Here is a 27,588-nt window from a genome sequence, read left to right as displayed (position 1 = left end):
CATGACATACAATGCACCCCAGTTACCATATCAAACCATATACATGACATACAATGCAGATCAGTAACCATATCAAACCATATACATGACATACAATGCAGCTCAGTAACCATATCAAACCATATACATGACATACAATGCAGCTCAGTAACCATATCAAACCATATACATGACATACAATGCAGCTCACCAACCATATCAAACAATATACATGACATAAAATGCAGCTCAGTAACCATATCAAACCATATACATGACATACAATGCAGCTCACCAACCATATCAAACGCATATACATGACATACAATGCAGCTCAGTAACCATATCAAACCATATACATGACATACAATGCAGCTCAGTAACCATATCAAACCATATACATGACATACAATGCAGCTGAGTAACCATATCAAACCATATGTATGACATACAATGCAGCTCAGTAACCATATCAAACCATATACATGACATACAATGCAGCTCACCAACCATATCAAACCATATACATAACATACAATGCAGCTCAGTAACCATATCAAACCATATACATGACATACAATGCAGCTCACCGACCATATCAAACCATATACATGATACAATATACATGACATACAATGCAGCTCACCAACCATATCAAACCATATACAAGACATACAATGCAGTTCAGTAACCATATCAAACCATATACATGACATACAATGCACCCCAGTTACCATATCAAACCATATACATGACATACAATGCAGCTCAGTAACCATATCAAACCATATACATGACATACAATGCACCCCAGTTACCATATCAAACCATATACATGACATACAATGCAGATCAGTAACCATATCAAACCATATACATGACATACAATGCAGCTCAGTAACCATATACATGACATACAATGCAGCTCAGTAACCATATCAAACCATATACATGACATACAATGCAGCACAGAATCTATATCAAAACCCATATACATGACATACAATGCAGCTCAGTAACCATATCAAACCATATACATGACATACAATGCAGCTCACAAACCATATCAAAACCATATACATGACATACAATGCAGTCACCAGAACCATATCAAACCATATTACATGACATACAATGCAGCTCAGTAACCATATCAAACCATATACATGACATACAATGCAGCTCAGTAACCATATCAAACCATATACATGACATACAATGCAGCTCAGTAACCATATCAAACCATATACATGACATACAATGCACCCCAGTTACCATATCAAACCATATACATGACATACAATGCAGCTCACCGACCATATCAAACCATATACATGATACAATGCACTCAGTAACCATATCAAACCATATGACATGATACATGGCAGCTCACCAACCATATACAAGACATACCAATGCACCTCCAGTACCATATCAAACCATATACATGACATACAATGCAGCTCAGTAACCATATCAAACCATATACATGACATACAATGCAGCTCAGTAACCATATACATGGCATACAATGCACCCCAGTTACCATATCAAACCATATACATGACATACAATGCAGCTCAGTAACCATATCAAACCATATACATGACATACAATGCAGCTCAGTAACCATATACATGGCATACAATGCACCCCAGTTACCATATCAAACCATATACATGACATACAATGCAGCTCAGTAACCATATCAAACCATATACATGACATACAATGCACCCCAGTTACCATATCAAACCATATACATGACATACAATGCAGATCAGTAACCATATCAAACCATATACATGACATACAATGCACCCCAGTTACCATATCAAGCCATATACATGATATACAATGCAGCTCAGTAACCATATCAAACCATATACAAGACATACAATGCACCCCAGTTACCATATCAAACCATATACATGACATACAATGCAGCTCAGTAACTATATCAAACCATATACATGACATACAATGCACCCCAGTTACCATATCAAACCATATACATGACATACAATGCAGCTCAGTAATCATATCAAACCATATACATGACATACAATGCAGCTCAGTAACCATATCAAAACATATACATGACATACAATGCAGCTCACCAACCATATCAAACAATATACATAACATACAATGCAGCTCAGTAACCATATCAAACCATATACATGACATACAATGCAGCTCAGTAACCATATCAAACCATATACATGACATACAATGCAGCTCAGTAACTATATCAAACCATATACATGACATACAATGCAGCTCAGTAACCATATCAAACCATATACATGACATACAATGCAGCTCAGTAACTATATCAAACCATATACATGACATAAAATGCAGCTCAGTAACCATATCAAACCATATGCATGACATACAATGCAGCTCAGTAACCATATCAAACCATATACATGACATACAATGCAGCTCACCAACCATATCAAACAATATACATAACATACAATGCAGCTCAGTAACCATATCAAACCATATACATGACATACAATGCAGCTCACCAACCATATCAAACCTTATACATGATACAATATACATGACATACAATGCAGCTCACCAACCATATCAAACCATATACATGACATACAATGCAGTTCAGTAGCCATATCAAACCATATACATGACATACAATGCACCCCAGTTACCATATCAAACCATATACATGACATACAATGCAGCTCAGTAACCATATCAAACCATATACATGACATACAATGCACCCCAGTTACCATATCAAACCATATACATGACATACAATGCAGATCAGTAACCATATCAAACCATATACATGACATACAATGCAGCTCAGTAACCATATCAAACCATATACATGACATACAATGCAGCTCAGTAACCATATCAAACCATATACATGACATACAATGCAGCTCACCAACCATATCAAACAATATACATGACATAAAATGCAGCTCAGTAACCATATCAAACCATATACATGACATACAATGCAGCTCACCAACCATATCAAACCATATACATGATACAATGCAGTTCACCAACCATATCAAACCATATACATGACATACAATGCAGCTCAGTAACCATATCAAACCATATACATGACATACAATGCAGCTCAGTAACCATATACATGACATACAATGCAGCTCAGTAACCATATCAAACCATATACATGACATGTAATGCAGCTCAGTAACCATATCAAACCATATACATGACATACAATGCAGCTCAGTAACCATATCAAACCATATACATGACATACAATGCAGCTCAGTAACCATATCGAACCATATACATGACATACAATGCACCCCAGTTACCATATCAAACCATATACATGACATACAATGCAGCTCAGTAACCATATCAAACCATATACATGACATACAATGCACCCCAGTTACCATATCAAACCATATACATGACATACAATGCAGATCAGTAACCATATCAAACCATATACATGACATACAATGCAGCTCAGTAACCATATCAAACCATATACATGACATGCAATGCAGCTCAGTAACCATATCAAACCATATACATGACATACAATGCACCCCAGTTACCATATCAAACCATATACATGACATACAATGCAGTTCAGTAACCATATACATGACACACAATGCAGCTCAGTAACCATATACATGACATATAATGCACCCCAGTTACCATATCAAACCATATACATGACATACAATGCAGCTCAGTAACCATATCAAACCATATACATGACATACAATGCAGCTCAGTAACCATATACATGGCATACAATGCACCCCAGTTACCATATCAAACCATATACATGACATACAATGCAGCTCAGTAACCATATCAAACCATATACATGACATACAATGCACCCCAGTTACCATATCAAACCATATACATGACATACAATGCAGATCAGTAACCATATCAAACCATATACATGACATACAATGCACCCCAGTTACCATATCAAGCCATATACATGATATACAATGCAGCTCAGTAACCATATCAAACCATATACAAGACATACAATGCACCCCAGTTACCATATCAAACCATATACATGACATACAATGCAGCTCAGTAACTATATCAAACCATATACATGACATACAATGCACCCCAGTTACCATATCAAACCATATACATGACATACAATGCAGCTCAGTAATCATATCAAACCATATACATGACATACAATGCAACTCAGTAACCATATCAAAACATATACATGACATACAATGCAGCTCACCAACCATATCAAACCATATACATGACATACAATGCAGCTCAGTAACCATATCAAACCATATAAATGACATATAATGCAGCTCAGTAACCATATCAAACCATAAACATGACATACAATGCAGCTCAGTAACCATATCAAACCATAAACATGACATACAATGCAGCTCACCAGCCACATACAATGCAGCTCAGTAACCATATCAAACCATATACATAACCTACAATGCACCCCAGTTACCATATTAAACCATATACATAACATACAATGCACCCCAGTTACCATATCAAACCATATACATGACATACAATGCAGCTCAGTAACCATATCAAACCATATACATGACATACAATGCAGCTCACCAGCAATATCAAACCATATACATGACATACAATGCAGCTCAGTTACCATATCAAACCATATAAATGACATATAATGCAGCTCAGTAACCATATCAAACCATAAACATGACATACAATGCAGCTCAGTAACCATATCAAACCATAAACATGACATACAATGCAGCTCACCAGCCATATCTAACCATATACATAACATACAATGCAGCTCAGTAACTATATCAAACTATATACATGACTTACAAGGCAGCTCATTAACCATATCAAACCATATCCATGACATACAATGCAGCTCAGTAACCATATCAAACCATATACATGACATTCAAGGCAGCTCACCAGCCATATCAAACCATATACATGACATACAATGCAGCTCAGTAACCATATCAAACCATATACATGACATACAATGCAGCTCACCAACCATATCAAATGATATACAGGACATACAATGCAGCTCACCAACCATATCAAACCATATGCATGACATACAATGTAGCTCACCAGCCATATCAAACCATATACATGACATACAATGCAGCTCAGTAACCATATCAAACCATATACATGACATACAATGCAGCTCAGTAACCATATCAAACCATATACATGACATACAATGCAGCTCACCAACCATATCAAACCATATACATGACATACAATGCAGCTCACCAACCATATCAAACCATATACATGACATACAATGCAGCTCACCAACCATATCAAACCATATACATGACATACAATGCAGCTCACCAACCATATCAAACCATATACATGACATACAATGCAGATCACCAACCATATCAAACCATATACATGACATACAATGCAGCTCAATAATCATATCAAACCATATACATGGCATACAATGCAGCTCAGTAACCATATCAAACCATATACATGATACAATGCAGCTCACCAACCATATACATGACATACCATGCAGCTCACCAGCCACATCAAACCATATACATGACATACAATGCAGCTCAGTAACCATATCAAACCATATACATGACATACAATGCAGCTCAGTAACCATATCAAACCATATAAATGACATACAATGCAGCTCAGTAACCATATCAAACCATATACATGACATACAATGCAGCTCACCAACCATATCAAACCATATACATGACATACAATGCAGCTCACCAGCCATATCAAACCATATACATAACATACAATGCAGCTCAGTAACTATATCAAACTATATACATGACATACAAGGCAGCTCATTAACCATATCAAACCATATACATGACATACAATGCAGCTCAGTAACCATATCAAACCATATACATGACATACAATGCAGCTCACCAGCCATATCAAACCATATACATGACATACAATGCAGCTCAGTAACCATATCAAACCATATACATGACATACAATGCAGCTCACCAACCATATCAAATGATATACAGGACATACAATGCAGCTCACCAACCATATCAAACCATATGCATGACATACAATGTAGCTCACCAGCCATATCAAACCATATACATGACATACAATGCAGCTCAGTAACCATATCAAACCATATACATGACATACAATGCAGCTCAGTAACCATATCAAACCATATACATGACATACAATGCAGCTCACCAGCCATATACATGACATTCAATGCAGCTCACCAACCATATCAAACCATATACATGACATACAATGCAGCTCAGTAACCATATCAAAACATATACATGACATACAATGCAGCTCAGTAACCATATCAAACCATATACATGACATACAATGCAGCTCACCAACCATATCAAACCATATACATGACATACAATGCAGATCACCAACCATATCAAACCATATACATGACATACAATGCAGCTCAATAATCATATCAAACCATATACATGATACAATGCAGCTCACCAACCATATACATGACATACCATGCAGCTCACCAGCCATATCAAACCATATACATGACATACAATGCAGATCACCAACCATATCAAACCATATACATGACATACAATGCAGCTCAGTAACCATATCAAACCATATGCATGATACAATGCAGCTCACCAACCATATACATGACATACCATGCAGCTCACCAGCCATATCAAACCATATACATAACATACAATGCAGCTCAGTAACCATATCAAACCATATTCATGACATACAATGCAGCTCAGTAACCATATCAAACCATATACATGACATACAATGCAGCTCAGTAACCATATCAAACCATATACATGACATACAATGCAGCTCAGTAACCATATACATGACATACAATGCAGCTTAGTAACCATATCAAACCATATACATGACATACAATGCAGCTCAGTAACCATATCAAACCATATACATGACATACAATGCAGCTCAGTAACCATATCAAACCATATACATGACATACAATGCAGCTCAGTAACCATATCAAACCATATACATGACATACAATGCAGCTCAGTAACCATATCAAACCATATACATTACATACAATGCAGCTCAGCAGCCATATCAAACCATATACATGACATACAATGCACCCCAGTTACCATATCAAACCATATACATGACATACAATGCAGCTCACCAACCATATCAAACCATATACATGGCATACAATGCAGCTCAGTAACCATATCAAACCATATACATGACATACAATGCAGCTCACCAACCATATACATGACATACCATGCAGCTCACCAGCCACATCAAACCATATACATGACATACAATGCAGATCAGTAACCATATCAAACCATATACATGACATACAATGCAGCTCAGTAACCATATCAAACCATATACATGACATACAATGCAGCTCAGTAACCATATCAAACCATATACATGACATACAATGCAGTTCACCAACCATATCAAACCATATACATAACATACAATGCACCCCAGTTACCATATCAAACAATATACATGACATACAATGCAGCTCAGTAACCATATCAAACCATATACATGACATACAATGCAGCTCACCAGCCATATCAAACCATATACATGACATACAATGCACTCCAGTTACCATATCAAACCATATACATGACATACAATGCAGCTCAGTAACCATATCAAACCATATACAAGACATACAATGCACCCCAGTTACCATATCAAACCATATACATGACATACAATGCAGCTCAGTAACTATATCAAACCATATACATGACATACAATGCACCCCAGTTACCATATCAAACCATATACATGACATACAATGCAGCTCAGTAACCATATCAAACCATATACATGACATACAATGCAGCTCAGTAACCATATCAAACCATATGCATGACATACAATGCAGCTCAGTAACCATATCAAACCATATACATGACATACAATGCAGCTCAGTAACCATATCAAACCATATGCATGACATACAATGCAGCTCAGTAACCATATCAAACCATATACATGACATACAATGCAGCTCACCAACCATATCAAACAATATACCTAACATACAATGCAGCTCAGTAACCATATAAAACCATATACATGACATACAATGCAGCTCACCGACCATATCAAACCATATACATGATACAATATACATGACATACAATGCAGCTCACCAACCATATCAAACCATATACATGACATACAATGCAGTTCAGTAACCATATCAAACCATATACATGACATACAATGCACCCCAGTTACCATATCAAACCATATACATGACATACCATATCAAACCATATACATGACATACAATGCAGCTCAGTAACCATATCAAACCATATACATGACATACAATGCACCCCAGTTACCATATCAAACCATATACATGACATACAATGCAGATATGTAACCATATCAAACCATATACATGACATACAATGCAGCTCAGTAACCATATCAAATCATATACATGACATACAATGCAGCTCAGTAACCATATCAAACCATATACATGACATACAATGCAGCTCACCAACCATATCAAACAATATACATGACATACAAAGACAGTGGAGGGCAGCATAGCCCAGAACGAACATAAGAATTAAGGCCCTTAGGAGTGAGCTGCTGGAAGTGGCAACAATGTTGCATTTGTGTGGGTGGGGATAGGGCTCACCTTTAAGAAGCCAAGCTACAGGCCCCAAATCCTCTTTCCAGCTTGTCTTCACAGCTTGCAGGATCACAGCATCTTCATTCTCTGGTTAAGCAGTCTGCTGCAGCATGGGCTGTTTTTTTCAAAGTCTTCCAGAGCACCTGTGAAGAGTGATGTGTTGGAGGAGTTACTGATCGGAGTCCCACCATCTCCGGTGAGTCGTACCCCGATCTTTCCCCCCTTTTCTCTGTAATTTAATGGGGAAGTCAGGGAGGGATCTGGGTGCCCTATTGGTGTTTGACCTGGCACTCTCCAGTTAATAGATTATTTCCCAGGTAGGCCCATCTTCCCCCTCTCTCCCTCCCGGTCAGTTAGTGGTTGGGCCTGGGGGCCGGGTAACCTCTTCCCCCCCCTTAATCATTTCCACATACCCCTGATGCGCGTCTCTAGGGTGGATCGTTGGCTGGAGTGAGTGTGAGCATTCATACTTACCTCCGCCATCGGTTACGGTGTCCACGAAGCCCAGGCCTGCAGCGGTCGCGCTCTTGCAGGGCTTGTGGCGGCGGTCCCCCTTTAGCGGTCACGACTTCCGGCGGTTCTTCCCCTCCTCCTGGTCGTCGGATGGCTTCGGGCGAGTCTTCGGCCATGCGGGCGGCGGCATCCATCATTGACGGCGTCTCTTCCGGTCTCGGCGCTTCCGGTGACGTCACTTCCGGTGACGTCACTTCCGGAACCGCCATTTGAGATCCGGTAGCCAAGCGGGTGGGATCGTCTCCTCCTCCGGGGTCCCAGGTAAGAGAGGAGTGCCTGGGGGGGGGGACGAGGCCCGCTGGGGGGGGGCGCGCAGCGAGGCTCAGTGGCTCTGCGCTCGCTGGCAGATAAATTGCTTGCAATGTCTGGGGAGTATGATGTGGAAAGCATGGGAGAATTTGCAGGCCAGAGGCTGTGGTTTCAGGCGCTGAGAGAGGGCATTTATGAGCAGGCCGCAGGCCTGACTGGGGGTTTCTTTTGTTTATCAACAGATTGTTTAGATAGTCAGCCTTTTCTTTGCAGTCAGTCAGTGGCGCAAGGCCTGACTGTTAGCGGCCAATTGAGGCCTAGCAGGAATTACGCCGTGTTATGTTGCGGTGCATGAGAGGCCCATCACATAGGGCTCGCAGGAGTTCACCTGGGGTACCCCCTCCCCTGTGGGATGCATTTGGGGTAACAATTAACGTTTCGGCCAGGAAGGGCCCAGATGTTTTTCTCTTAGTTTCTGCTCAGCATGGAGATAGCACAGAACAGGGCTTCTCTAGTCAGGTGTAGTGGCGAATGCAGTGTCTGCATCTCAAGAGAGTGGCATGTCTGAGTGTATGGAACAGTGTGTGGCGCATTGCGCAATGTTCTGGGCGAGGGGGACTAGATTCTACTGTGGCTGGGGGGGTCCTTGTCCTCTCCCCGTGGTACTCCTCTCTTGCATTTCTCATTTCAGGCCAAGGAGGAGCACAGCCGGGAGTAACCTTCAATCTCCTTGGATCCTTTGCCGTGCAGCGCCCCTGGGAGCTGGAGAGCATGGAATCGCAAGAAGTGGTGTATCTCATGGAGCCACAGAATGCTTGGGTGCCGATGCAGTACAGTCCAGGTGTTCATGGCAAGGAAGAGTACAGCGCCCCTCTTGGAACTGGTGAGACCATTTTATCTTTCGGGCATAGGGGCTTTAGTTCATCTTCGGATGATTTTGGGTCTGAGTGAGTGATAGGTCCCTGGGGTCGGAGGCTAAAGAGCAGAAGGGAATGTATAAAATTGATGACGTGGGTAGTCAAGGTGCGTAAGGCCATGGGTCCTCCCCCTCTCCCCTTGTTTCTCTCGCTAGAACCCTGTGTTCATTGCAGACACCTCCTGCGCAGCGGGGGGTGGCTGTCCCTGTGGCGACAGATGGGCTTACAACGGCCATGTATGGGGACGAGCACAAGCAGCCCTCATTAAGCCTTCTCGAGCATCTGAAGTCCAAATTTGTTAGACGCATTCAAGAGGGTAAATATGGCATAGGTTTGAACTTCCGGCCAAGGTCTATCACCGGGAAGAAATGGCGGTGTTACATCGCTAAACTTCCCGATCGGGCTCTGAATATCCTCAAATATCAAGATGCCATCTAAACCGTTTGCGAGCGGTTTTGGGAACGGGCATAGCGGGATTATGGCGTCGCGTTCAGCGATAGATGGTTGGTAATCCCCTCCTGAATTTGGCGACGTAGATTTGTGGTTAGGGGCATAGTTCGGGCCCGAAAAAGCCTTTTTTGCCCGGGCAGGTCTCTGCTGGGTCCCCTGGCAATTGCGCACCTTAGCGCTCTCAGCGGCGTTCCACAGGTATTTCCTGCGCAGTTCTAGAATAAGCTCTGCCCCAAAGGGCCGGCGTGTGTTTTGCCACGTGAGTAAGCACCGCGGGGTGGCCACTCCAGTTGGAGTGTAACAGATCCCACGATGCAGGCCGGTCGCGAGAGCAGCCTAGTTCCAGTTTCAAACCTTTCACTGCCGGAAAGGGTGGCCACCCCTCTGAGGGTAGCCGCAATTGGTAGCCGTAATTCGGATAGGAGGGTGGCTGCCTTGCTAGGCGGCGGCCTCCTTCAGGGATTCATTATCCCCTTCAGCTTCGCGGTATAGGGTTTACGAAATCGGCATACTAATTTCCTAGCGTTGCGAGGAAAAGAGGGACAAGGAGATTGCTGTGGGCCGCAGGGCTGGCTCATTTGTGGAGATTACGATTCGAGGATTGGTTCCTCTCTCCTCTTGGCGTTGTTCCTAAGAAGGAGCCGGGTAAGTCCCGGCTCATCCAGCACCTTACCTTCCCTAGAGGGAGGTCGGGCAGCATCGCTATTTCCCCTGAGCCAGTTCGGTTTACTACCAGTCCTTTGATGACACGTTATCACTGGTATGGAGGGCAAACCTGGTTGTGGTATCAGCATTTCGGATGCTTCCCATTCATCCCTCCTCCTTACACCCTGGGATGTTGGCGTGAGGGCAAGTATTTCGTGGACAAAAGCTTGCCTATGAGCTGTTCTATATTATGTGCTCATTTTGAAGCCTTCAGAGCTTGTTGCACTGGGCCATCTCAGTGATTGCTGTTTTTGATGGCCGGCACATTGCCTGGACGATGTCCAGCTGTTTGGATATGCTGGATACGCTGTGTGTGCTTTCCTGATGAAAGTGATTCGATTTTTGCTGGCCAGAATGGGTGTCCCTCTGGCGGAGGGTTAGACCCAGTGCCTTTGCACGTGCCTTACCTTTTTGGGTATCAAGATTGACTCTTCGTTAATGCAGTGTCCTTTGCTACAAGATATGATTGCCCGTATGGTTGGTAAGGTTTGGGAAATTGGGTCCTTTGTTGGTTCCATGAAGGATCTCCAGACCATGTTGGTTCTTCTGAATTTCGCCGGTAGGATTATTCCTATAAGCAGAAATTTTATTCGGCGGCTCAGAGGGCGTCGTGCGGCGAGCGGTCACAAGCGAGTGAGTTTTGTGTAATGGCAGAAATGTCGATGACTTGGCAGTATGGGGACAATTCTGGAACCATTTTTTAATGAGATCTGCTCATGGTCGAAGTTTGTTCCTTCCAACATGGTAATTCAGTTGTTACTGATGCGGCAGGGTCTCACGGGTGGGGGGCCTTCTTGTCCGGTCACTGGAGTGCCGTCCCATGGCCTCGGTCATGGGTTCTGAGGGGCTTGTTAAGAAGTTTAGCCTGTTAGAGCTCCCCCCCCCCATTATTATTGCCTTTGAGGTTTTGCGTGAGCAGCTAAGGGATCAGGAGGTTGTGTTCTGGATGGATAACAAGAGCGTCATGTTGCTGTTAACATGCTCTCGTGGGGATCTCCCGCGGTAGTGCGGTACCCTCGCATGCTGGTGCTGAAGTGTCTGCACCCGGTGTACAGAATAGAATTGCTGATGCGCTCTTTCGTTTCAATGGAAAGCATTCTATGCGTTGGCTCCTCAGGCGGACATTAACGGAGTAGTTTGTTCCTATTATTTATGGCAGGTAGCGCCGGTGGGTGATCTTTGATTGCCATGATCTGTTCTCCGCTGGCCCTCTCTACTTGGACCGCTTAGGTGAAGCATTGGTCTAAATAGATCACCTTCTGTGATAGGACGAGTCGGCCATCTTGAGGTGTTGTCCAATGGGGTCTTTAGGGACGGATCAACGAGCTTAAAGGTAATGGGGTTTTTCTAGAGGGTAAGTCGGATCTCGGCTGACTGCCGTGTCCTTCTTCTGTAAATTTATGGCCTCTCGGCTCTTCAAGAACCTTCCTGGTCGGGCAGGTGTTGAGGGACTGGGGGGCGTATGGTGCCCAGAGCAAGGGATGTTAGGGAGCCCGTTACCATCAAGAGATTGGTTCCTGTGTTGAACCGTGCCTGTGGTGGGTTCTCATGATGACAAGGGTACCCGTTCTCCGCTGCCTTTGGGCTGGTTTTTTCACGGGGCACTTAGGGTGGTTCAAGCCCGGGGGTCTGTAGGCCTCCTCATGTCAAGAACGACGAGTCATCTGATCTAATTTTCCTCTCCAGATCAAAGACAGACCAAGAAGGGAAAGGAGGTGGACGTCTTAACCCTCCACGTGGGCTCATTTTGTTGCCCAGCCAGGTTGCTTAGGACCTATATGGACGCGATCCGGAGGGTCCATTACAATTTCTGGTTCACGAGGCCGGTTCCCTGTTGACTAGATTTCAATGCAGGAGAGGCCTGAGCTGGGCAGCATGGAAAGCGGGCCTTGACCCAAGGGTCATTGCCCCCACTCCTTCAGGGTTGGAGCGTCTACCCCTGCCGCGGGTTTGTGTTGGTCTGCCGACCACATTAGGGCGTTGGGGAGATGGAGGTCTAAGAGATCCATGTTGTATGTTAGGCCATTAACAATATGAATGTTTGTTTTCTCATGTTGCGATGTTCCCAGTTAACTGTTGTTTCTTTACAGGGCCAAGAGATGGTCCACTGAGACTGCTGATCGCGGGTCACTCCTACATTCACTGGGCGGAGCTGAGAGCGGTCGCGAGCCCTGACGGGCAACAACTGGGCCCCCCCCCATTGGGTCACTGTTAGGTGGCTAGGTCGTAGGGGTTTGAGTTGGAAGGATCTGCCTGGGTTGCTGCACGGGGCATTGCACAGGTGGGACAAACCCCAAGTTATGATCATTCACGCACGTGGTAGTGATATGGGGCTCCTGCCGTGCAAACTGCTCAGTGGGGTGATTCAGTCTGATTTGTACACTTTCCAGACATGGGTTCCAATGTTAAGGGGTGGTCCAATAGCATCCCCAGTATTGAGTGGCGCCATGTGCAGCCCACAGGGTGGCCTTTCAGGTCAGAAAGAAACTGAACAGGGAGGTTAGGATTTTGTCCTAGCGCAGTCAGTAGGGTTTGTTGTGGAACATGGGAACATCACAACGGCTGGGAGAAGCCTCTACAGGAGGGATGGGGTGCACCTCCCTCAGCGGGGCATCGACCTGTTCCTGGTTAATTTGAGGCGTGCTATATTATTATACCTATGTGGGTGGCGGCAAGAGCTGTGCCTGTGGGCTATCTCTTGTGGCGGTTTGTACCACGCCCCGGTTTGCCATTAGAGGTAGAGTGACGGCTGGCCCAGGGGGAGGGTAGTCTCTGCAGGCGCGCGCCTGGGGCACCTCCCCCCATTTGATGTTGCCGAGAACTCCCTAAGTCTGTGCGTGCAGCTAAGCTCCGCTTGTGTAGGCATTCACGGGCGTGGTCCAATTTCCTAGCGGGGGGTACTTACTCTCCTAGCTAGATTGCCGCCACCTGGTTTAAGGTTTGCTGAGTTGCTTCCAGCCGGTTCCTATGTTCTATAATAAATGCGGACCCTACGGGTCTTTATACCCACACCCTGTGTTTGTGTCATTATTCAAGTTATGTATTACCAAAGTCATTTATGGTAAAGTTAAGTTATAAGTTAAGTTATGTATCAGTCAGTTTTATGACTGGTAAGTTATTACAGCAAGCCAGGAGGATAGGGCATTTAATTACTTAAGACAGTGGAGGGCAGCATAGCCCAGAACGAACATAAGAATTAAGGCCCTTAGGAGTGAGCTGCTGGAAGTGGCAACAATGTTGCATTTGTGTGGGTGGGGATAGGGCTCACCTTTAAGAAGCCAAGCTACAGGCCCCAAATCCTCTTTCCAGCTTGTCTTCACAGCTTCCCTCCCGCCCTCCCTTTCATTGGTAAGGCGGCAATCACTTAGGCTGGACATCACTAGGGTGTTTTTATCAGCAGGGTGTCTGAGGCAGGACAAGGGCTACGCGGCTCGCTTCCTTAAGCCCAAGGACGTTAATTTTTTGACTCCCCAGGTAGTGGCATGTACACGCGCCTAGTCACACCTGGCCCTACTGGTCTGGAGCTTTATAATATCACACCCTGGCTAGGCGGTTTGTACCACGCCCCGGTTTGCCATTAGAGGTAGAGTGACGGCTGGCCCAGGGGGAGGGTAGTCTCTGCAGGCGCGCGCCTGGGGCACCTCCCCCCATTTGATGTTGCCGAGAACTCCCTAAGTCTGTGCGTGCAGCTAAGCTCCGCTTGTGTAGGCATTCACGGGCGTGGTCCAATTTCCTAGCGGGGGGTACTTACTCTCCTAGCTAGATTGCCGCCACCTGGTTTAAGGTTTGCTGAGTTGCTTCCAGCCGGTTCCTATGTTCTATAATAAATGCGGACCCTACGGGTCTTTATACCCACACCCTGTGTTTGTGTCATTATTCAAGTTATGTATTACCAAAGTCATTTATGGTAAAGTTAAGTTATAAGTTAAGTTATGTATCAGTCAGTTTTATGACTGGTAAGTTATTACAGCAAGCCAGGAGGATAGGGCATTTAATTACTTATGCAGCTCAGTAACCATATCAAACCATATACATGACATACAATGCAGCTCACCAACCATATCAAACCATATACATGATACAATGCAGTTCACCAACCATATCAAACCATATACATGACATACAATGCAGCTCAGTAACCATATCAAACCATATACATGACATACAATGCAGCTCAGTAACCATATCAAACCATATGCATGACATACAATGCAGCTCAGTAACCATATCAAACCATATACATGACATGCAATGCAGCTCAGTAACCATATCAAACCATATACATGACATACAATGCAGCTCAGTAACCATATCAAACCATATACATGACATACAATGCACCACAGTTACCATATCAAACCATATACATGACACACAATGCAGCTCAGTAACCATATACATGACATACAATGCACCCCAGTTACCATATCAAACCATATACATGACATACAATGCAGCTCAGTAACCATATCAAGCCATATACATAACATACAATGCACCCCAGTTACCATATCAAACCATATACATGACATACAATGCACCCCAGTTACCATATCAAACCATATACATGACATACAATGCACCCCAGTTACCATATCAAACCATATACATGACATACAATGCAGCTCAGTAACCATATACATGACATACAATGCAGCTCAGTAGCCATATCAAACCATATACATGACATACAATACAGCTCAGTAACCATATCAACTGATATACATGACATACAATGCAGCTCACCAACCATATCAAACCATATACATGACATACAATGCAGCTCACCAACCATATCAAACCATATACATGACATACAATGCAGCTCACCAGCCATATCAAACCATATACATGACATACAATGCAGCTCACCAACCATATCAAACCATATACATGACATACAATGCAGCTCACCAGCCATATCAAACCATATACATAACACAATGCAGCTCCCCAGCCATATCAAACCATATACATGACATACAATGCAGCTCACCAGCTATATCAAACCATATACATGACATACAATGCAGCTCACCAACCATATCAAACCATATACATGACATACAATGCAGCTCAGTAACCATATCAAACCATAAACATGACATACAATGCAGCTCAGTTACCATATCAAACCATATACATGACATACAATGCAGCTCAGTAACCATATCAAACCATATACATGACATACAATGCAGCTCAGTTACCATATCAAACCATATACCTGACATACAATGCAGCTCACTAACCATATCAAACCATATACATGACATACAATGCAGCTCAGTAACCATATCAAACCATATACATAACATACAATGCACCCCAGTTACCATATCAAACCATATACATGACATACAATGCACCCCAGTTACCATATCAAACCATATACATGACATACAATGCAGCTCAGTAACCATATCAAACCATATACATGACATACAATGCAGCTCACCAGCCATATCAAACCATATACATGACATACAATGCAGCTCAGTAACCATATCAAACCATATACATGACATACAATGCAGCTCAGTAACCATATCAAACCATATACATGACATACAATGCAGCTCAGTGACCATATCAAACCATATACATGACATACAATGCAGCTCACCAACCATATCAAACCATATACATGACATACAATGCAGCTCAGTAACCATATAAATGACATATAATGCAGCTCAGTAACCATATCAAACCATAAACATGACATACAATGCAGCTCAGTAACCATATCAAACCATAAACATGACATACAATGCAGCTCACCAGCCACATACAATGCAGCTCAGTAACCATATCAAACCATATACATAACATACAATGCACCCCAGTTACCAGATTAAACCATATAAATAACATACAATGCCCCCCAGTTACCATATCAAACCATATACATGACATACAATGCAGCTCAACAGCCATATCAAACCATATACATGACATACAATGCTGCTCAGTAACCATATCAACTGATATACGACATACAATGCAGCTCACCAACCATATCAAACCATATACATGACATACAATGCAGCTCACCAGCCATATCAAACCATATACATAACATACAATGCAGCTCAGTAACCATATCAACTGATATACATGACATACAATGCAGCTCAGCAGCCATATCAAACCATATACATGACATACAATGCAGCTCAGTAACATATCAAACCATATACATGACATACAATGCACCCCAGTTACCATATCAAACCATATATATGACATACAATGCACCCCAGTTACCATATCAAACCATATACATGACATACAATGCAGCTCAGTAGCCATATCAAACCATATACATGGCATACAATGCAGCTCACCAGCCATATCAAACCATATACATGACATACAATGCAGCTCAGTAACCATATCAAACCATATACATGACATACAATGCAGCTCAGTAACATATCAAACCATATACATGACATACAATGCAGCTCACCAACCATATCAAACCATATACATGACATACAATGCAGCTCAGTAACCATATCAAACCATATAAATGACATATAATGCAGCTCAGTAACCATATCAAACCATAAACATGACATACAATGCAGCTCAGTAACCATATCAAACCATAAACATGACATACAATGCAGCTCACCAGCCACATACAATGCAGCTCAGTAACCATATCAAACCATATACATAACATACAATGCACCCCAGTTACCATATTAAACCATATACATAACATACAATGCACCCCAGTTACCATATCAAACAATATACATGACATACAATGCAGCTCAGTAACCATATCAAACCATATACATGACATACAATGCAGCTCACCAGCCATATCAAACCATATACATGACATACAATGCAGCTCAGTTACCATATCAAACCATATAAATGACATATAATGCAGCTCAGTAACCATATCAAACCATAAACATGACATACAATGCAGCTCAGTAACCATATCAAACCATAAACATGACATACAATGCAGCTCACCAGCCATATCTAACCATATACATAACATACAATGCAGCTCAGTAACTATATCAAACTATATACATGACTTACAAGGCAGCTCATTAACCATATCAAACCATATCCATGACATACAATGCAGCTCAGTAACCATATCAAACCATATACATGACATTCAAGGCAGCTCACCAGCCATATCAAACCATATACATGACATACAATGCAGCTCAGTAACCATATCAAACCATATACATGACATACAATGCAGCTCACCAACCATATCAAATGATATACAGGACATACAATGCAGCTCACCAACCATATCAAACCATATGCATGACATACAATGTAGCTCACCAGCCATATCAAACCATATACATGACATACAATGCAGCTCAGTAACCATATCAAACCATATACATGACATACAATGCAGCTCAGTAACCATATCAAACCATATACATGACATACAATGCAGCTCACCAACCATATCAAACCATATACATGACATACAATGCAGCTCACCAACCATATCAAACCATATACATGACATACAATGCAGCTCACCAACCATATCAAACCATATACATGACATACAATGCAGCTCACCAACCATATCAAACCATATACATGACATACAATGCAGATCACCAACCATATCAAACCATATACATGACATACAATGCAGCTCAATAATCATATCAAACCATATACATGGCATACAATGCAGCTCAGTAACCATATCAAACCATATACATGATACAATGCAGCTCACCAACCATATACATGACATACCATGCAGCTCACCAGCCACATCAAACCATATACATGACATACAATGCAGCTCAGTAACCATATCAAACCATATACATGACATACAATGCAGCTCAGTAACCATATCAAACCATATAAATGACATACAATGCAGCTCAGTAACCATATCAAACCATATACATGACATACAATGCAGCTCACCAACCATATCAAACCATATACATGACATACAATGCAGCTCACCAGCCATATCAAACCATATACATAACATACAATGCAGCTCAGTAACTATATCAAACTATATACATGACATACAAGGCAGCTCATTAACCATATCAAACCATATACATGACATACAATGCAGCTCAGTAACCATATCAAACCATATACATGACATTCAAGGCAGCTCACCAGCCATATCAAACCATATACATGACATACAATGCAGCTCAGTAACCATATCAAACCATATACATGACATACAATGCAGCTCACCAACCATATCAAATGATATACAGGACATACAATGCAGCTCACCAACCATATCAAACCATATGCATGACATACAATGTAGCTCACCAGCCATATCAAACCATATACATGACATACAATGCAGCTCAGTAACCATATCAAACCATATACATGACATACAATGCAGCTCAGTAACCATATCAAACCATATACATGACATACAATGCAGCTCACCAGCCATATACATGACATTCAATGCAGCTCACCAACCATATCAAACCATATACATGACATACAATGCAGCTCAGTAACCATATCAAAACATATACATGACATACAATGCAGCTCAGTAACCATATCAAACCATATACATGACATACAATGCAGCTCACCAACCATATCAAACCATACACATGACATACAATGCAGATCACCAACCATATCAAACCATATACATGACATACAATGCAGCTCAATAATCATATCAAACCATATACATGATACAATGCAGCTCACCAACCATATACATGACATACCATGCAGCTCCCCAGCCATATCAAACCATATACATGACATACAATGCAGATCACCAACCATATCAAACCATATACATGACATACAATGCAGCTCAGTAACCATATCAAACCATATGCATGATACAATGCAGCTCACCAACCATATACATGACATACCATGCAGCTCACCAGCCATATCAAACCATATACATAACATACAATGCAGCTCAGTAACCATATCAAACCATATTCATGACATACAATGCAGCTCAGTAACCATATCAAACCATATACATGACATACAATGCAGCTCAGTAACCATATCAAACCATATACATGACATACAATGCAGCTCAGTAACCATATACATGACATACAATGCAGCTCAGTAACCATATCAAACCATATACATGACATACAATGCAGCTCAGTAACCATATCAAACCATATACATGACATACAATGCAGCTCAGTAACCATATCAAACCATATACATGACATACAATGCAGCTCAGTAACCATATCAAACCATATACATGACATACAATGCAGCTCAGTAACCATATCAAACCATATACATTACATACAATGCAGCTCAGCAGCCATATCAAACCATATACATGACATACAATGCACCCCAGTTACCATATCAAACCATATACATGACATACAATGCAGCTCACCAACCATATCAAACCATATACATGGCATACAATGCAGCTCAGTAACCATATCAAACCATATACATGATACAATGCAGCTCACCAACCATATACATGACATACCATGCAGCTCACCAGCCACATCAAACCATATACATGACATACAATGCAGCTCAGTAACCATATCAAACCATATACATGACATACAATGCAGCTCAGTAACCATATCAAACCATATAAATGACATACAATGCAGCTCAGTAACCATATCAAACCATATACGTGACATACAATGCAGCTCACCAACCATATCAAACCATATACATGACATACAATGCAGCTCACCAGCCATATCAAACCATATACATAATATACAATGCAGCTCAGTAACTATATCAAACTATATACATGACATACAAGGCAGCTCATTAACCATATCAAACCATATACATGACATACAATGCAGCTCAGTAACCATATCAAACCATATACATGACATTCAAGGCAGCTCACCAGCCATATCAAACCATATACATGACATACAATGCAGCTCAGTAACCATATCAAACCATATACATGACATACAATGCAGCTCACCAACCATATCAAATGATATACAGGACATACAATGCAGCTCACCAACCATATCAAACCATATGCATGACATACAATGTAGCTCACCAGCCATATCAAACCATATACATGACATACAATGCAGCTCAGTAACCATATCAAACCATATACATGACATACAATGCAGCTCAGTAACCATATCAAACCATATACATGACATACAATGCAGCTCACCAGCCATATACATGACATTCAATGCAGCTCACCAACCATATCAAACCATATACATGACATACAATGCAGCTCAGTAACCATATCAAAACATATACATGACATACAATGCAGCTCAGTAACCATATCAAACCATATACATGACATACAATGCAGCTCACCAACCATATCAAACCATATACATGACATACAATGCAGATCACCAACCATATCAAACCATATACATGACATACAATGCAGCTCAATAATCATATCAAACCATATACATGATACAATGCAGCTCACCAACCATATACATGACATACCATGCAGCTCACCAGCCATATCAAACCATATACATGACATACAATGCAGATCACCAACCATATCAAACCATATACATGACATACAATGCAGCTCAGTAACCATATCAAACCATATGCATGATACAATGCAGCTCACCAACCATATACATGACATACCATGCAGCTCACCAGACATATCAAACCATATACATAACATACAATGCAGCTCAGTAACCATATCAAACCATATTCATGACATACAAAGCAGCTCAGTAACCATATCAAACCATATACATGACATACAATGCAGCTCAGTAACCATATCAAACCATATACATGACATACAATGCAGCTCAGTAACCATATCAAACCATATACATGACATACAATGCAGCTCAGTAACCATATACATGACATACAATGCAGCTCAGTAACCATATCAAACCATATACATGACATACAATGCAGCTCAGTAACCATATACATGACATACAATGCAGCTCAGTAACCATATCAAACCATATACATGACATACAATGCAGCTCAGTAACCATATCAAACCATATACATGACATACAATGCAGCTCAGTAACCATATCAAACCATATACATTACATACAATGCAGCTCAGCAGCCATATCAAACCATATACATGACATACAATGCACCCCAGTTACCATATCAAACCATATACATGACATACAATGCAGCTCACCAACCATATCAAACCATATACATGACATACAATGCAGCTCACCAACCATATCAAACCATATACATGACATACAATGCAGCTCACCAATCATATCAAACCATATACATGACATACAATGCAGCTCAGTAACCATATCAAATCATATACATGATACAATGCAGCTCAGTAACCATATCAAATCATATACATGACATACAATGCAGCTCACCAACCATATCAAACCATATACATGACATACAATGCAGCTCAGTAACCATATCAAATCATATACATGATACAATGCAGCTCACCAACCATATCAAACCATATACATGACATACAATGCAGCTCAGTAACCATATCAAATCATATACATGATACAATGCAGCTCAGTAACCATATCAAATCATATACATGACATACAATGCAGCTCACCAACCATATCAAACCATATACATGACATACAATGCAGCTCAGTAACCATATCAAACCATATACATGACATACAATGCAGCTCAGTAACCATATCAAACCATATACATGACATACAATGCAGCTCACCAGCCATATACATGACATTCAATGCAGCTCACCAACCATGTCAAACCATATACATGACATACAATGCAGCTCAGTAACCATATCAAACCATATACATGACATACAATGCAGCTCAGTAACCATATCAAACCATATACATGACATACAATGCAGCTCACCAACCATATCAAACCATATACATGACATACAATGCAGCTCACCAACCATATCAAACCATATACATGACATACAATGCAGCTCACCAACCATATCAAACCATATACATGGCATACAATGCAGATCACCAACCATATCAAACCATATACATGACATACAATGCAGCTCAATAATCATATCAAACCATATACATGATACAATGCAGCTCACCAACCATATACATGACATACCATGCAGCTCACCAGCCATATCAAACCATATACATAACATACAATGCAGCTCAGTAACCATATACATGACATACAATGCAGCTCAGTAACCATATACATGACATACAAAGCAGCTCAGTAACCATATACATGACATACAATGCAGCTCAGTAACCATATCAATTTCCATTTTCCTTTCTTTAAGTAAATACTTTAATTAACTCCTTAGTGATATATTTACAATCTACGGCTAATGCAACTAATCTATAAAAAAAAAAAAAAAAAAAACAACTAAAACAAAAACAAATAATTAAATTATTTTGAAGTGTATACTTTATATATAGCATTGCACTGGTGTAATTGTTTTTATTAATGAAAAATACACTCTAAAAGAGTACATTTATTGAGTTACTTCAAATATTCAGTTTAGCTAGATTATGTTTAGTAAAGGATATATTCAGGAAAAGCAGGCCAAATCAAAATCTCTATTGAGGCCTTTTGGTATCCTTAGACCAAAAGGTCTCCTTTACTAAACATAATCTAGCTAAACTGAATATTTGAAGTAACTCAATAAATGTACTCTTTTAGAGTGTATTTTTCAATAATAAAAAAATTACACCAATGCAATGCCATATATAAAGTATTACTTAAAGGTATACACTTCAAAATAATTTAATTATTATTTGTTTTTTTGTTTTTGTTTTTTCGCTTTTTATTTTTTTAGATTAGTTGCATTAGCCGTAGATTGTAAATATATCACTAAGGAGTTAATTAAAGTATATACTTAAACAAAGGAAAATGAAAATTGCTAATAAGATATAAAGAGAAACAGGTAATAATGCATTATTAACATTTATAAATATATTGTACTGAGTATAATACTTCATATATAACAGTGTATGCTATCTATATGTGTATTATAGCCATAATATTGTTTTTAATTTAAAGTTACATAGTTTAAGTTGTAATGTAAGAAAATAACCACTAGATGGAGCCAAAGAGTTAAAAAAAGACTGCTTGGCGTGAAAACCTAAGGTTTTAAAACAGACGGCTAGATTACGAGTCTTGCGTTAGGCTTAAAAAGCAGCGTTGGCCGGTCCCAACGTTGCTTTTTAACGCCCGCTGGTATTACGAGTCTTGAAATGACAGGCTCACCGCTCATTTTTTTGGCCAGACTCAGAAATACCGCAAATCCACTTACGTCAATTGCGTATCCTATCTTTTCAATGGGACTTGCATTGTATTATGAGTCTGCCAAAAAGTGAGCGGTAGATCCTCTCCTGTCAAGCCTGGTACCGCATTTAAAAGTCAGTAGTTAAGAGTTTTACACTACAACGCTGTAGCATAAAACTCTTAACTAAAGTGCTAAAAAGTAAACTAACACCCATAAACTACATATTAACCCCTAAACCGAGCCCCCCCCCCCACATCGCAAACACTAAAATAAATTTTTAACCCCTAATCTGCCGAACTGGACATCGCCGCCACTATAATAAATATATTAACCCCTAAACCGCTGCACTCCCGCATCGCAAACATTAGTTAAATAATATTAACCCCTAATCTGCTGTCCCTAACATTGCCACCACCTACCTACATTTATTAACCCCTAATCTTTCGCCCCCAACGTCGCCGCCACTATAATAAAGTTATTAACCCCTAAACTGAAGTCTAACTCTAACCCTAACCGCCCCAACTTAAATATAATTAAAATAAATCTAAATAAAATTACTACAATTGACTAAATTATTCCTATTTAAAGCTAAATACTTACCTATAAAATAAACCCTAAGCTAGCTACAATATAACTAATAGTTACATTGTAGCTATCTTAGGGTTTATTTTTATTTTACAGGCAACTTGTATTTATTTTAACTAGGTAGAATAGTTACTAAATAGTTATTAACTATTTAATAACTTCCTAGTTAAAATACAAAAAATACAAAAGTACCTGTAAAATAAAACCTAACCTAAGTTACAATTACACCTAACACTACACTACACTATAAATAAATTAAATACAATTAATTACAATTAAATACAATTATCTAAAGTACAAAACCCCCCACTAAATTACAGAAAATAATAAAATAATTACAAGATTTTTAAACTAATTACACCTAATCTAATCCCCCTAACAAAATAATAAAGCCCCCCTCCAAAATAAAAAAGCCATACCCTACACTAAATTACAAATAGCCCTTAAAAGGGCCTTTTGCGGGGCATTGCCCCAAAGTAATCAGCTCTTTTACCTGTAAAAAAAAGTACAAATCCCCCCCAACATTAAAACGCACCACCCACACAACCAACCCTACTCTAAAACCCAACCAATCCCCTCTTAAAAAAAAAAAAAAATCACTAACCCCCTGAAGATCACCCTACCGTGAGACGTCTTCACCCAACCGGGCCAAAGTCCTTAACGAATCCGGGAGAAGTCTTCATCCAACTGGGAAGAAGTGGTCCTCCAGACGGGCAGAAGTCTTCATCCAGACGGCATCTTCTATCTTCATCCATCCGACGCGGAGCGGGTCCATCTGCAAGATATCCGATGCGGAGCATCCTCTTCAAACGACGGCCGACGACTGAATGAAGGTTCCTTTAAGTGACGTCATCCAAGATGGCGTCATTTAAAGGAACCTTCATTCAGTCGTCGGCCGTCGTTTGAAGAGAATGCTCTGCGTCGGATGTCTTGAAGATGGACCCACTCCGCGCCGGATGGATGAAGATAGAAGATGCCGTCTGGAGGACCACTTCAGCCTGGTTGGATGAAGACCTCTGCCCGTCTGGAGGAACACTTCTGCCCGGTTGGGTGAAGATGTCTCCCGGTAAGGTGAACTTCAAGGGGTTAGTGTTAGTTTTTTTTTAAGGGGGGATTGGGTGGGTTTTAGAGTAGGGTTGGTTGTGTGGGTGGTGGGTTTTAATGTTGGGGGGATTTGTACTGTTTTTTACAGGTAAAAGAGCTGATTACTTTGGGACAATGCCCCGCAAAAGGCCCTTTTAAGGGCTATTTGTAATTTAGTGTAGGGTAGGGCTTTTTTTTATTTATTTTTTATTTTGTTAGGGGGATTAGATTAGGTGTAATTAGTTTAAAAATCTTTTAATTATTTTATTATTTTCTGCAATTTAGTGTTTTTTTGTACTTTAGATAATTTTATTTAATTGTAATTAATTGTATTTAGTTTAGGGAATTAATTTAATTATAGTGTAGTTTTAGGTGTAATTGTAACTTAGGTTAGGTTTTATTTTACAGGTATATTTGTATTTATTTTAACTAGGTAGTTATTAAATAGTTAATAACTATTTCTACCTAGTTAAAATAAATACAAAGTTGCCTGTAAAATAAAAATAAACCCTAAGCTAGATACAATGTAACTATTAGTTGTATTGTAGCTAGTTTAGGGTTTATTTTATAGGTAAGTATTTAGTTTTAAATAGGAATAATTTAGTTTATTGTAGTAATTTAATTTACATTTATTTAAATTATATTTAAGTTAGGGGGGTTAGGGTTAGACATAGGTTTAGGGGTTAATAACTTTATTATAGTGGTGGCGATTAGGGGTTAATAAATGTAGTTAGGTTGCGGCGACATTGGGGGCGGCAGATTAGGGGTTAATAAATATAATGTAGGGTTTGGCGATGTTGGGGGCAGCAGATTAGGGGTTCATAACTATAATGTAGGTGGGGGCGGTGTCCGGAGCGGCAGATTAGGGGTTACTAATATAATGATAAGCGTAAGATTAGGGGTGTTTAGACTCAGGGTTCATGTTAGGGTGTTAGGTGTAGACATGAAATGTATTTCCCCATAGGAATCAATGGGGCTGCATTAGGAGCTAAACGCTGCTTTTTTTAATGTGTTAGGTTTTTTCCAGCTGGCTCTCCCCCATTGATACCTATGGGGAAATCGTGCACGAGCACATTTTACCAGCT

At 40.5% G+C, this 27,588-nt stretch overlaps 1 protein-coding gene across 1 annotated transcript in view; it reads left to right on the top strand.

Annotated features, from left to right (window-relative positions):
* The first annotated feature begins 9,590 nt into the window (after positions 1-9,590).
* NLRC3 (NLR family CARD domain containing 3) overlaps positions 9,591-27,588 on the top strand; it is a 145,808-nt gene continuing 127,810 nt past the window's right edge. Inside the window, exons 1-2 of the mRNA XM_053694194.1 lie at positions 9,591-9,687; positions 10,170-10,361. Coding sequence (XP_053550169.1) covers positions 9,591-9,687; positions 10,170-10,361 — 289 coding nt within the window. The remainder of the gene's footprint in view (positions 9,688-10,169; positions 10,362-27,588) is intronic.

This window comes from Bombina bombina, chromosome 11 (genome assembly GCF_027579735.1).
Source record: "Bombina bombina isolate aBomBom1 chromosome 11, aBomBom1.pri, whole genome shotgun sequence".
Taxonomy (NCBI): Eukaryota; Metazoa; Chordata; class Amphibia; order Anura; family Bombinatoridae; genus Bombina; species Bombina bombina.
Note: the sequence above shows the minus strand (reverse complement) of the source record. Positions and strands in the feature narration are given on the sequence as shown.